The sequence below is a fragment of the Solanum stenotomum genome, chromosome 2 (genome assembly GCF_019186545.1).
Source record: "Solanum stenotomum isolate F172 chromosome 2, ASM1918654v1, whole genome shotgun sequence".
Classification (NCBI taxonomy): Eukaryota; Viridiplantae; Streptophyta; class Magnoliopsida; order Solanales; family Solanaceae; genus Solanum; species Solanum stenotomum.
The window spans coordinates 37,618,642-37,630,772 of NC_064283.1; the positions used below are offsets into that span (position 1 = coordinate 37,618,642).

General features: G+C 41.2%; 3 protein-coding genes across 4 annotated transcripts in view; 2 read left to right on the forward strand and 1 right to left on the reverse strand.

Moving 5' to 3' along the window:
- Positions 1–12,131, reverse strand: part of LOC125854930 (uncharacterized) — a 632,422-nt gene that overhangs the window by 416,652 nt on the left and 203,639 nt on the right. The window lies entirely within an intron of this gene.
- Positions 1–12,131, forward strand: part of LOC125854934 (OVARIAN TUMOR DOMAIN-containing deubiquitinating enzyme 1) — a 1,192,864-nt gene that overhangs the window by 297,288 nt on the left and 883,445 nt on the right. The window lies entirely within an intron of this gene.
- On the forward strand, positions 472–2,309 carry LOC125855950 (uncharacterized). The gene is made up of 5 exons (XM_049535586.1): positions 472–792; positions 877–1,079; positions 1,233–1,423; positions 1,517–1,588; positions 2,116–2,309. The coding sequence occupies exons 1-5, from the start codon at positions 472–474 to the stop codon at positions 2,307–2,309; spliced, it is 981 nt and encodes a 326-aa protein (XP_049391543.1).

Sequence of the window (12,131 nt, forward strand, 5' to 3'; positions counted from 1 at the left end):
ACCGACTGCGCTGCATTTACTTACGGCTGATAGAACTGTGAAAAGGCCCATTGGAGTGTTGCAAGATGTCCTTGTGAAAGTAGAGTCATTCATCTTTCCGACGGACTTTGTGATCTTAGATTGTGAGATTGATTTTGAGGTTCCCATCATCTTAGGGTGACCATTTCTTGCAAATGGGTGTGTGTTGGTTGATATGGAGAGAGGGCAGTTGAAGTTCTGATTAAACAATGAAGAGGTAACTTTTAACATCTATAGGTCTATGAAATATGAAAGTGATCATAAATCGGTATCTATGGTGAATCACATTGTGGGGAAAAAATCTGAGGTATCCATTAAGGAAAGGTTAGGTGTTGATGCACTAGTAGCGGTGATGAACAACTTTGATAGTGATGGTATTGATGAGTATAATGAGCTAGTTGCACACTTGAAAGGTTCGAGTTTCATTCCAAACCAAAAAGACTGGAGTTAGATATGAAGAATCAAGACTCCCCACCTGAAAAACCGTTTGTAGATGAGCCTCCAAAATTGGAACTCAAGGCTCTACCATCCCATTTGAGGTATGTATTCTTGGGGAAAGATAGCACTTTGCCTGTGATCATTGTTGCTGACTTGAGTGAAGGGAAAATACTGGTCGTGGTATCAGTAACGGAGTGGTTTAAGAGGGCTATTGGATGGACTATTATAGACATTATTGGGATTTCACCGGGCATCTGTTCTCACAAAATCCAACTTACGCCGGACAGTAAGCCAAGTATTAAGCACCAAAGGAGACTAAATCCCCCTATGCAAGAGGTAGTGAAAAAGGAAATTATTAAATGGTTGGATGCTGGAGTCATATACCCCATTGCAGATAATAGTTGGGTCTGTCCTGTTTAGTGTGTACCTAAGAAAGGTAAGATCATTGTTGTTTCTAAAGCGAAAAAGAAGCTGGTTCCAATGAGGCCAGTGACTCGATGGAGAGTATGCATAGACTACCGCAAACTAAATGCCCGGATAGAAAAATATCACTTTTTGATGCCTTTCATGGAACAGAGGCAGGATCGTCTTGCTAGTAAGGGTTGGTATTGTTTTCTAGATGGGTATTCGGGCTAGAATCAAATCTCCATAACTCTAGAAGATCAAGAGAAGACCACTTCACTTGTCCATATGGGACTTTTACCTTCAAAAGGAAGGCATGTGAGTAGTGTAATGCTCTAGCGACTTTTAGAGGTGCATGATGTCGATATTTTCAGATATGGTGGAGACACAATTGATGTATTTATGGATGATTTCTCTGTGGCGGGTGACTCATTTGATGGTTGTTTGATGCATATGGCTGAGGTACTGAAACGATACGAAGAGTGCCATCGTGTGTTCAATTGGGAAAAGTGCCACCTCATAGTGAAAGAGGGTATAGTTCTGGTTCATTGGATTTCGCAGAAAGGTATTGAGGTTGATAGAGACATAATTGAGGTAATAGAAAAGCTTTTACCACCCATCTCTGTCAAAGGTGTTCATAGTTTTCTTGGGCATGCAGGTTTCTACCGGAGGTTCATAAAAGATTTCTCGAAAATTGCACACCCATTGTGCAAGCTACTCGAAAAGGAGTGTAAGTTTGATTTTGATGATACTTGTCTAAGAAAATTTGGAGAGTTAAAGGAAAAGTCAGTATCAACACCTATCATTATTTCACCGGATTGGGGGCAACCTTCGAAGTGATGTGTGATGCGAGTGGAGTGGCACTTGGTGAGGTACTAGGATAGAGGCGAGAGAAGATTCTTCATCCGATTTACTATGCCAAGAAAGTCGTGAATGCGGCTCAAAAGAACTATACCGTGACTGAACATGAACTCCTTGTTGTGGTTTTCGCATTCGAAAAATTTAGACCCTACTTTCTTGGTACTAAGGTCATAGTGCATACTGACCATTCTGCATTGAGGTATCTGATGGCTAAAAAGGATGCAAAACTGAGGTTGATTAGATGGGTGCTTTTATTGCAAGAGTTTGATTTTGAGGTAAAGGATTCAAAGGGAACATAAAACCAAGTCGCCGATCATTTGTCCAAATTGGAGGAGGAAGCTATGCTTAAGCTAAAAGTTGGGGCTGAGATTAATGATGTGTTCCCTGATAAATAAGTATTGGCTGCCTCTTATGATCTTATCCCTTGGTTCACAAATTTTGCTAATTACTTGGCAAGCGATTTGGTTGCATCGGATTTGTCATTTCACCAATGGAAAAAGTTTATATATGATGTGAAGAAGTTTTATAGGGATGAGCCTTACTTGTTTCGTGTTTGTGGTGATGGGATTATTCGTCACTGTGTGCCTTAGGTTGATACACGAGGCATGTCATTCATCGCCTTTTGGTGGGCACCATAGTGTTATTCGGACTGCTCATAAGATCCTGCAGCGTAGGTATTACTGGCCTACCATCCACCAAGATGCTCATGATTTCGCCAAGTCTTGTGATAGTTGCCAGAGAAGGAGGAATTTCAAAGAAGCAAGAACTACCTATGAACCCAATAATATTGGTGATTGAGATAGTAGATGTCGAGGATCTTGACTTCATGGGTCTGTTTGTGTGTTCGCATGGGATGAAGTATATTCTAGTTGCAGTTGACTATGTATTGAAATTGGTGGAAGCAATTGCGCTTTCAAACAATGAGAGAAAGAGTGTCACCGCATTCCTGAAAAAGAGTATCTTATCCAGATTTGGTACACCTAGGGCAATTATCAGCGATGAAGGTTCTCACTTTGTAACAAGTAGTTCAAGGTATTGCTAGAGAAATATGGGGTTCGTCACAATGTAGCCACTCCTTATCATCCGTAGTCTAGTGGGCAAGTTGAGGTGTCAAATAGATAGATAAAGCAAATTCTTGCAAAGACTGTGAACGCCAACTTAACTGATTGGTCAAGAAGGGTTGATGATGCTCTATGGGCCTATCGCACCGCATTCAAGACTCCTATAAATATGTCCCCCTACCAACTTTTATATGGGAAGTCATGTCATTTGCATGTAGAGCTACAACATAAAGCAATGTGGGCGCTAAAGAAGTTGAATTTTGATTGGGGCACTGCATCGAGTCAAAGATTGAATGACATGAATGAGCTTGATGAGTTTCGCCTAAAAGCATATGAAAGTTCAGCCTTGTACAAGGAGAAGATGAAGAAGTACCATGATCAGAAGATTGAAAAGTGTGAATTTGTTGTCGGTGATCTGGTGCTCTTATTTAATTCAAGGTTGCACTTATTTGCTAGCAAGCTTAAGTCCAAGTGGGCGGGGCCACTCAGAGTAACTCAAGTATTTCCGTATAGAGCGGTTGAGCTCGAGAACAAGAAAGGAACGAGGTTTAAGGTTCAAGCTCTACCATCACACTTGAGGTATGTATTCTTAGGGAAAGATAGCACGTTGCCTGTGATCATTGCTGCTGACTTGAGTGAAGAGAAAATAGAGGTCGTGATATCGATACTGAAGTGGTTTAAGAGGGCAATTGGATGGACTATTGTGGACATTATTGGGATTCCACCGGCATTTGTTCTCACAAAATCCAACTTACGTCAGACAGTAAGCCAAGTATTGAGCACCAAAGGAGACTAAATCCCCCTATGCAAGATGTAGTGAAAAAAAATTATTAAATGGTTAGATGCTGGAGTCATATACCCCATTGCAGATAATAGTTGGGTCTGTCCTGTTCAGTGTGTACCTAAGAAAGGTGGGATCACTGTTGTTCCTAATGTGAAAAACAAGCTGGTTCCAATAAGGCCAGTGACTGGATGGAGAGTATGCATAGACTACCGCAAGCTAAGTGCCCGGACATAAAAAGATCACTTTCTAATGCCTTTCATGGACCAGATGCTGGATCGTCTTGCTGGTAAGGGTTCGTATTGTTTTTTAGATGGGTATTCAAGCTACAATCAAATCTCCATAGCTCCGGAAGATCAAGAGAAGACCATATTCACTTGTCCACATAGGACTTTTGCCTTCAAAAGGATGCTATTTGGGTTGTGTATTGCTCCAACGACTTTTAGAGGTGCATGATGTCGATATTATCAGATATGGTGGAGACACAATTGAGGTATTTATGGATGATTTCTCTGTGGTGGGTTACTCGTTTGATGGTTGTTTGATCTATCTGGCTGAGGTACTGAAACAATACAAAGAGTGCAATCTTGTGTTCAATTGGAAAAAGTGCCAACTTATGGTTAAAGAGGGTATAGTTCTAGGTCATTGGATTTCGCAAAAAGGTATTGATGTTGATAGAGCCAAAGTTGAGGTAATAGAAAAGCTTCCACCACCCATCTCTGTCAAAGATGTTCAGAGTTTTCTTGGGCATGCAGGTTTCTACCAGAGGTTCATAAAAGATTTCTCAAAAATTGCACACCCATTGTGCAAGCTACGCGAAAAGGAGTGTAAGTTTGATTTTGATGATGCTTTTCTGAGAGTATTTGTAGAGTTAAAAGAAAATTAGTATTAACACCTATCATTATTTCTTCGGATTGGGGGAAACAATTTGAAGTGATGTGTGATGCGAGTGGAGTGGCGCTTGGTGTGGTACTAGGACAGAGGCGAGAGAAGATTCTTCATCCTATTTACTATGCCATCAAAGCTCTAAATGTGGCTCAAAATAACTATACCGTGTCTGAGTAGGAACACCTTGCTGTGGTTTTCACATTCAAAAAATTTAGATCCTACTTGCTTGGTACTAAGGTCATAGTGCTTACTGACCATTCTGCATTGAGGTATCTGATGGCTAAAAAAGATGCAAAACGAAGGTTTATTAGATGGGTGCTTTTGTTGCAAGAGTTCGATTTTGAGGTAAAGGATACAAAGGGAACATAAAATCAAGTCGCCGATCATTTGTCCAATTTGGAGGAGGAAGCTATGCTTAAGCTAGGAGATGGGGCTGAGATTAATGATGCGTTCCCTGATGAACGGTATTGGCTGCCTCTTATGATCTTATCCCTTGGTTCACAGATATTGCTAATTACTTGGCAAGCGATTTGGTTCCATCGGATTTGTCATTCACCAAAGGAAAAAGTTTATGTCTAATGTGAAGAAGTTCTTTTGGGATGAGCCTTACTTGTTTCGTGTTTGTGCTCATGGGATTATTTGTCATTGTGTGCTTGATGTTGAGATGATAAGTATTGTCGAAGAGTGTCATTCATCGCCTTTTGGTGGGCACCATAGTGTTATTTGGACTGCTCATAAGATCCTCCAGTGTGGGTATTACTGGCCTACTATCCACCAAGATGCTCATGATTTCGCTAAGTCTTGTGATCATTGCCAACGAGAAGGAGGAATTTCAAAGAAGCAAGAACTACCTATGAACCCGATAATATTGGTGATTGAGATATTGGATGTCTTTGGTCTTGACTTCATGGGTTTGTTTGTGAGTTCGCATGGGACGAAGTATATTCTAGTTATGATTGACTATGTATCGAAATAGGTGGAAGCAATTTCGCTTTCAAACAATGAGGGAAAGAGTGTCACCACATTCCTTAAAAAGAGTATCTTCTCCAGATTTGGTACACCTAGGGCAATTAGCAGCGATGAAGGTTCTCACTTTTGTAACAAGTTGTTCAAGGCGTTGCTAGAGAAATATGGGGTCAATCACAATGTAGCCACTCTTTATCATCCGCAGTCTAGTAGGCAAGTTGAGGTGTCAAATAGATAGATAAAGCAAATTCTTGCAAAAACTGTGAACACCAACATAACTGATTGGTCAAGAAGGGTTGATAATGATCTATGGGCCTATCGCACTGCATTCAAGACTCCCATAGGTATGTCCCCCTACCAACTTGTATATGGGATGACATTTGCCTGTAGAGCTAGAGCATAAAGCAATGTGGGCGCTAAAGAAGTTGAAGTTGGATTGGGGTGCCACATCGAGTCAAAGATTGAATGACATGAATGCGCTTGATGAGTTTCACCTAAAAGCATATGAAAGTTCAGCCTTGTACAAGAAAAAGATGAAGAAGTACCATGATCAGAAGATTGAAAAGCGTGAATTTATTGCCGGTGATCTGGTGCTCTTATTTAATTCAAGGTTGCACTTGTTTTCTGGCAAGCGTAAGTACAAGTGGATGGGGCCATTCAGAGTAACTCAAGTATTTCCATATGGAGTGGTTGAGCTCGGGAACAAGGAAGGAACGAGGGTGAAGGTGAACGGACATGGGATAAAAGTCTACATGGGAAATGTGAGAGTGTACATGAAGTGATAGAGGCCTGTTATCTTGATGAAGTTTGAGTAATGAAGGTGTTTGTGTCGTGTCGCAACGTTAAATCAAGTGCTGCTTGGGAGACAACCCAAGATGTACAGTCTAGCCAACTATAGGATTTTCTTTTCCATATAGGATTTTTTCTTTTTTCTTTTTTGATTTTTGTAGCCCTTTAGATAGGTGTTTATTATTTTTTTCTATTTAGTGTTGGCTAAATATAGAATAGGGTCCGTCTCTAAAAAGTGTCTAGAAAATGTAAAAAGAAACTCCTAATAGTTGCTACATATGCAGGGACGAAAAAGCAAAATCTACAGAAAATAAGTTGTTGCAGTGGTCTAGGGGTCCCATCGACGGTCCTTTGGTCAATCCACGGACCGTGGATGGAATCCGTACATCCCAAGTAAGTGTCTTATTTTTTTTTAAGTGTCAGAGTGACTTACGAACCCGATCGATGGACTGTAGGTCGACCCACAGACCATCGACGGGGTCTCGTGGGTCCAATTTAGGGTTTCTACCTGACCCAATCCAGACCCCAAATAAATAAAACCCCTATTTTCAAATTCTTTTCCCACTTCCATTTTTTCTACCCAACCATTTTAAGCCCTCCATTTACCCCATCATCTCACATTAAAACTTCCCATTACATCCATAATTCCCTCACCTTCCATTTCTAATCACTCCCAAATTCCATCACTTCTATTTTCTCTCCCACAACTTTCAAGGTCCGGATTCGGTGTCAACGTTGTTTTAGGAGTGTTTCTACTTGATCACACACTCATACCATTGTTGCTGACTAGTAAGGTAAATTGATTCCTCCTAAGCTTTGAATATTTCATTGTTTCAAATTGGAGTCACAACGAAGAACTTGACCTTGGGGTGTTAAATTGCTTGTTAAAATGTTGCTTTTAGTTTAGAAACACCCTTTGAATGATGGTATCTGAGTGTGTAGTTAGATTTAATAAACTAATTAGGGTGATGGATCTAGTTGTAAGTTTTGACTTAGGGTTGTTAAATGTTTATGTGTTGAATGTGAAAAATTGCATGATCACAACCTTACGGATAATGAACTACCATATATTATGTTGAAATGCATGATTAGACTTAGTTTGATTGAGTAATTGTTGAACTTGTGGTTTGAATAAAAGTTGAAGTGTTATGCCTGGCACAACAGTGATCAACGACCTCCAGCCACGGACAGTAGGTAGGGGTTCGTTGATCAGTAGCACACGATTTTTGTATTAAGTCTTGAACCACGGTATGGACTACGGTCTGTCGTTTGATCGACAGACCGTTCTGCACATCCGTGGTTGACCATTTGCAATTGAATTTTTTTAATGCTGACCTACGGAGGGGACCAATGGGGCTGCCGTTCCATCGACGGACCTTAGGTACCCACCGTGGGTCACAATTCCAGCTAGTGCCTAGAAATTTTTAAATTTTTTGTCTAAGTCTAAAAGGTGTTCTAAAATTTTTTCTTGGGTCTTTTTGTGTCCTTTGTGTACTAACTAAGCTTCCACAAGTATCATGCCACCGAAGCAAGCTCCCATATACTCATGGAAGAGCAAGTCCAAATTCGTCGCCTCTTCCTGATGTTTGTTAGATGAGGACACCGATCAGTAGTACGTCCCAGAGACCACCAGAGGCTCCCCTACTTTCGTGCGGACCACGAGAAATATGACAAGGCAGGTTCTCTCATCCAGTGTCGAGGTCACTGCCCCCCAGTCTTAAGAGGGGGCATCATTTGTAGATAAGTCGCATTCCGGCTCTCGTTCCAGTAGTGATTCCACCTCATCATCTTTACCTGATGCCCTTGTACCACCCAAAGCTGAACTAGTCCCTAATGCTGCGGAACCGAACAGGTGGTGCTTTGCGGGCCAGTATCAAATATATGAGAATGACACTATGATGAATGAACACAGAAGATGAAAAGGACCATTACTGAGGAGCGCAATGTTTTGACAGAGAGTATCCATACCGTGCCTGTTATTGAGGAGCTATTCCGTAGGCACAATTGCGAATGGATGGACAGAGCCCAGAGAAATACGAGGAGATAACTAGAGAGTTTTATGCCTCCTATGCCGCCACCGTCTGTAATTCTATATCTAAACGGGCTAAAACATAGCTCAACCCCCACACTAGGCTACCTTGGTGCAAAACTTTTCGTGGACATCTCTGAGGCTACTATCCGCCGCTTCATTTATAGCCCAGTCCATACTCTGCCTATTAATACAATGAAATATGACTACAAGATGCGCATAGTTCAGAGTGGGGCATTTTAGAGAGATGCTGATCAAATAAAGACATTGCTTCGTTAGATGGCACGTTATATTGCTGAGGATGGGGAGCGTACCGAGTGCGTTCGCAATACTCCTCTACCTATTTGGAAGGTGACTCTGAGCTTCATTGCAAAGTTCTTTTGGTTAGTGGTTCGTACTAGACTGTCCCCTACTCAGGCGAACAATATTGTTTCTTGGGACCGGGCCGTGATGGTAGCAGCTATGATGGAAGGATTGGATCTTGATTTCTCCCGCATTTTGATAGTTGAGATCAGGAGAGGGCCTTTAAGACCACCACCAATTTTCCCTTCCCGTGTCTGATATTCCATCTCTGCAGGGAGGCTTCAGTGCCTATTTGGCACTGTGACAGGTTACTCGAGGTGACCAAAAAAGTGGACATCGGCCTCATTTGAGATGATGCCAATCTTGCTACACCACAGAGGGAGCCACAAGTTGACCTATCGCCCTTGGGAGCTTATCTTGTTGTTGATGTGGAACAGATCCAGGTTGATGAGACTATCGTTCCCCCTACAACTACTGATGCCCAGGATCCACCTTCTACTGTAACTAGCTAGGCCTAGAGATCATCCCGAGCCACTGACTCTTTAGGGTCCACTGTCATTCCTCTGGCCAGAATCCAGAAGTTGGAGACCTAGATGGCTATCTTTCTGCAACATATGATGTCGTGGATACAACGTTCTGCTGAGGAATCTGAGGCTAGGATGGAGCTGATGATAGAGAGGAAGATTCAGGTCGTTTATAAGCGCTTGGATGCATTTGAGTTGCGAGTTTTGGAGAGGCCTGCCCCCACTATAGATGTGACCACCTTCCAGACGGAGTTGGCTAGGCTCTGGGCGGATGTTGATGCCTTGCTAGCCCCTACTAAGGTTGTACCGGAGTCTACACCTGAGGTGAAGGAGGACGAGGTGGTCATGACTGCCCCATTTGGAGACATTATGCCACAACCCGATCCTTCCCGTGTTGCTGGGAAGCACCACCGCTCTAATTCCACTTCTGACACTGAGGAGGCTCGATGATTAAAGAAGAAGGAGCGCCAGCAGTTGGAGGCAGCCCATAGGCAATCCATCATTTATGAGGAGGTGCGATAGCAACGGGCCCGTGAGGTTGATGTTGGTCCATCCATTTCTAGGAGCACTACTGATGGTGTTCCCATTGTTGGTGAGGGCGCTACTGATAGCGTCCCTAGTATTGATCATGCGAGTTTTGGGAAATCAGATTCACCCGTTTCTTGATGGGTTTTCGGTGCATTTGCGCCACAAGTTTGCTTCACCCTATGCTTTACTTTTTATTTTGTGCATTGAGGGCAATTGCTCCTTATTTTGTTGGCGGTGGGGTAAATGGATTGTGAGTGATAGGGTGAAGACTGAGTAACCCAACTCATAATCCTCCCTTGGGGTTTTCTTGCCTGTGTTTTTTTACCCCAAAGGATTGTTTTACTTTTATGTTGAACCGGCATATTTAGGAATGTATGTGTAGAAGTAAGTAGAAGAATGAAAGCATGATGGCATAAGAGCATGAAATTGATACCTATCCCAAAAATTTAAAATGTGCTAGATCTATAGGCTGAATGAGTTGAATGTGATGGATCTTCATATGACATGATAAGGAACCGGTATGATAGCATTACTTAAGCTAAAACTTGAACTGGGTAATTCAATAATCTGGTAATGAAACAATGTGCCAAGTGTGTGTGAGATAATTTTGAATGTTCATGCAACATGTGCCAATCTAGAACTTTCCCCGTTGGTCCTGTTAAGATAATCTAGGCTAGAATTTGGGAAATGATCATAGGCCCTCGTTCAAATAAGTCCACTCAAGCCTAAAAGTCAACCAAAAGAAATAAATTCTCCCTTTGATCCAAATGTTTCAGCCTAATGAATACCACTTCTTTCAATACACCTAATTCACCTTCACTAAAAAATATTGTTTTGGCCCCGGTCCCTCTTTGGACATGTGCACCTTAACTTAGGCCAAAAGTCTAAGTTGAGGGTGGCTAATTCAAAAAGTTACCTTAATCTTGGCGCTAGTCCGACATCGGATATTTTGCACCTCAACTCATGCAAAATACATTAGTTGAGGGTGGCTATAAAAAAGGAAACAAAAAGAAAAAGGGTATGAAAAAAGTTTGTGTAGAATAAAGAAAAAGAAAAGAAAAGAAAGAAAAAGATGTGATTGAACTCAAAAGAATCAAAAAGATGAATGACAAAAGTGTTGAAAGAAACAAAGAAAGACGAAAGAGAAAAATAAGAGTGATAAAGTCAAAAGTCACATCTGTGTTGAAGAGAGTCAAGGGAAAGAGGAGAAAATAAAAAGATGTCAAAAATTGGTTGAGAAAACAGGTAAAAACCCAATGTAATGTCAATGAGGCAGAAAAGTCACTAAAAAGTACCCAAATATACCCTACCTAACCCTGAGCCTACGCTACAAGCTAAGAAAGTCCTATAGTGATCCTAGTGACTTGTTTGGAGAGTCTATGCAGTGAAAATAAGGGCAAGCCTATGGTATTGAGCACTAACTATACTTGTAGTCACTTCTGAGCGTGAGTGTTGAATGAATCCTTAAACTTGAAATTCTTATCTAGTGTGTGAAAAAGGATTTCTTTTGAAGTGAGGGCACTAGCTACATTGTTGGAGAGTTGGTACCTTGGGGATTGTGAAAAGTTTATGTTGTGATGTCTATTTGTTGATCTATGTTATGTGTTGATCCGCATAAGTTAGCTTGTTGAGTCTAGATGAAAAGATTTGTACTAAGTGATGGAATTGATTGAGAAGGCCATGTGATTGCTCGAGTTTGTATGTTTGCTTCTACATAAGTGTCGTTTAGATTGTTAGTATGTCGCTTGCGGACAATCAACAAGTTTAAGTTGAGAGTGTTGATATAGCGTGCGTTTACAGTATTTTCGATGCATTTCACTTAGAGTTTGTGTGTGTCTTGAGCTATTTTGTTATTAGAAATAATGTTTTTATAAACTTTTTTGCAAGAAATTGGTTTGGAAGCGGTTGAGAGAAAAAGGGACTAAAATTGGCATCAGCAGAAACCACAGAACCAATCACAGATCGTAGGTCCAATGACGGTCCATAGGTGGCACATCGTAGGTCGAAGATTAGGGAATTTTGACCAAGAGTGGAACCACGAAGCTTACCACGGATCGTAGATTAATTGACGCCTCGTCCTGCACATCCGTTGTTTGGGGGTTAGAGAGTTGAAGTTCCAGTGCTTGATTTATTTTCCAAGTGTTGGTCCACGGAGGCAGACCACGGACTGTAGGTCGAACCACGGTCCGTAGGTCAAGTCATAAGTCGAAACCGCGTCCCAAACTAATTTTCCTTATTTTTTTCCTAGTTGGTTTATGATTTGTTTTCTATAAATATTAGTTGTAAATTCCATTTTTGGGGGTTAGAAATTATTGTGTACTTCTAGTTTTGGGCTTTTGGGAATTAATTTGCAAACTCTTAGCAATTTAATTTCCAGAAGTTGGTTTATGCAATTACACTTTCAACTTCAATTCAAGATTTGGGTTTTCATCTATTCTAACTGTAAGTTCATGAATTCTCTTAACCTAATTATGAAATGTGAACTCTCAAGTATGAGTAACTAAATACACAACTAGGGTTGTGGGAACCATGAACAATTAACA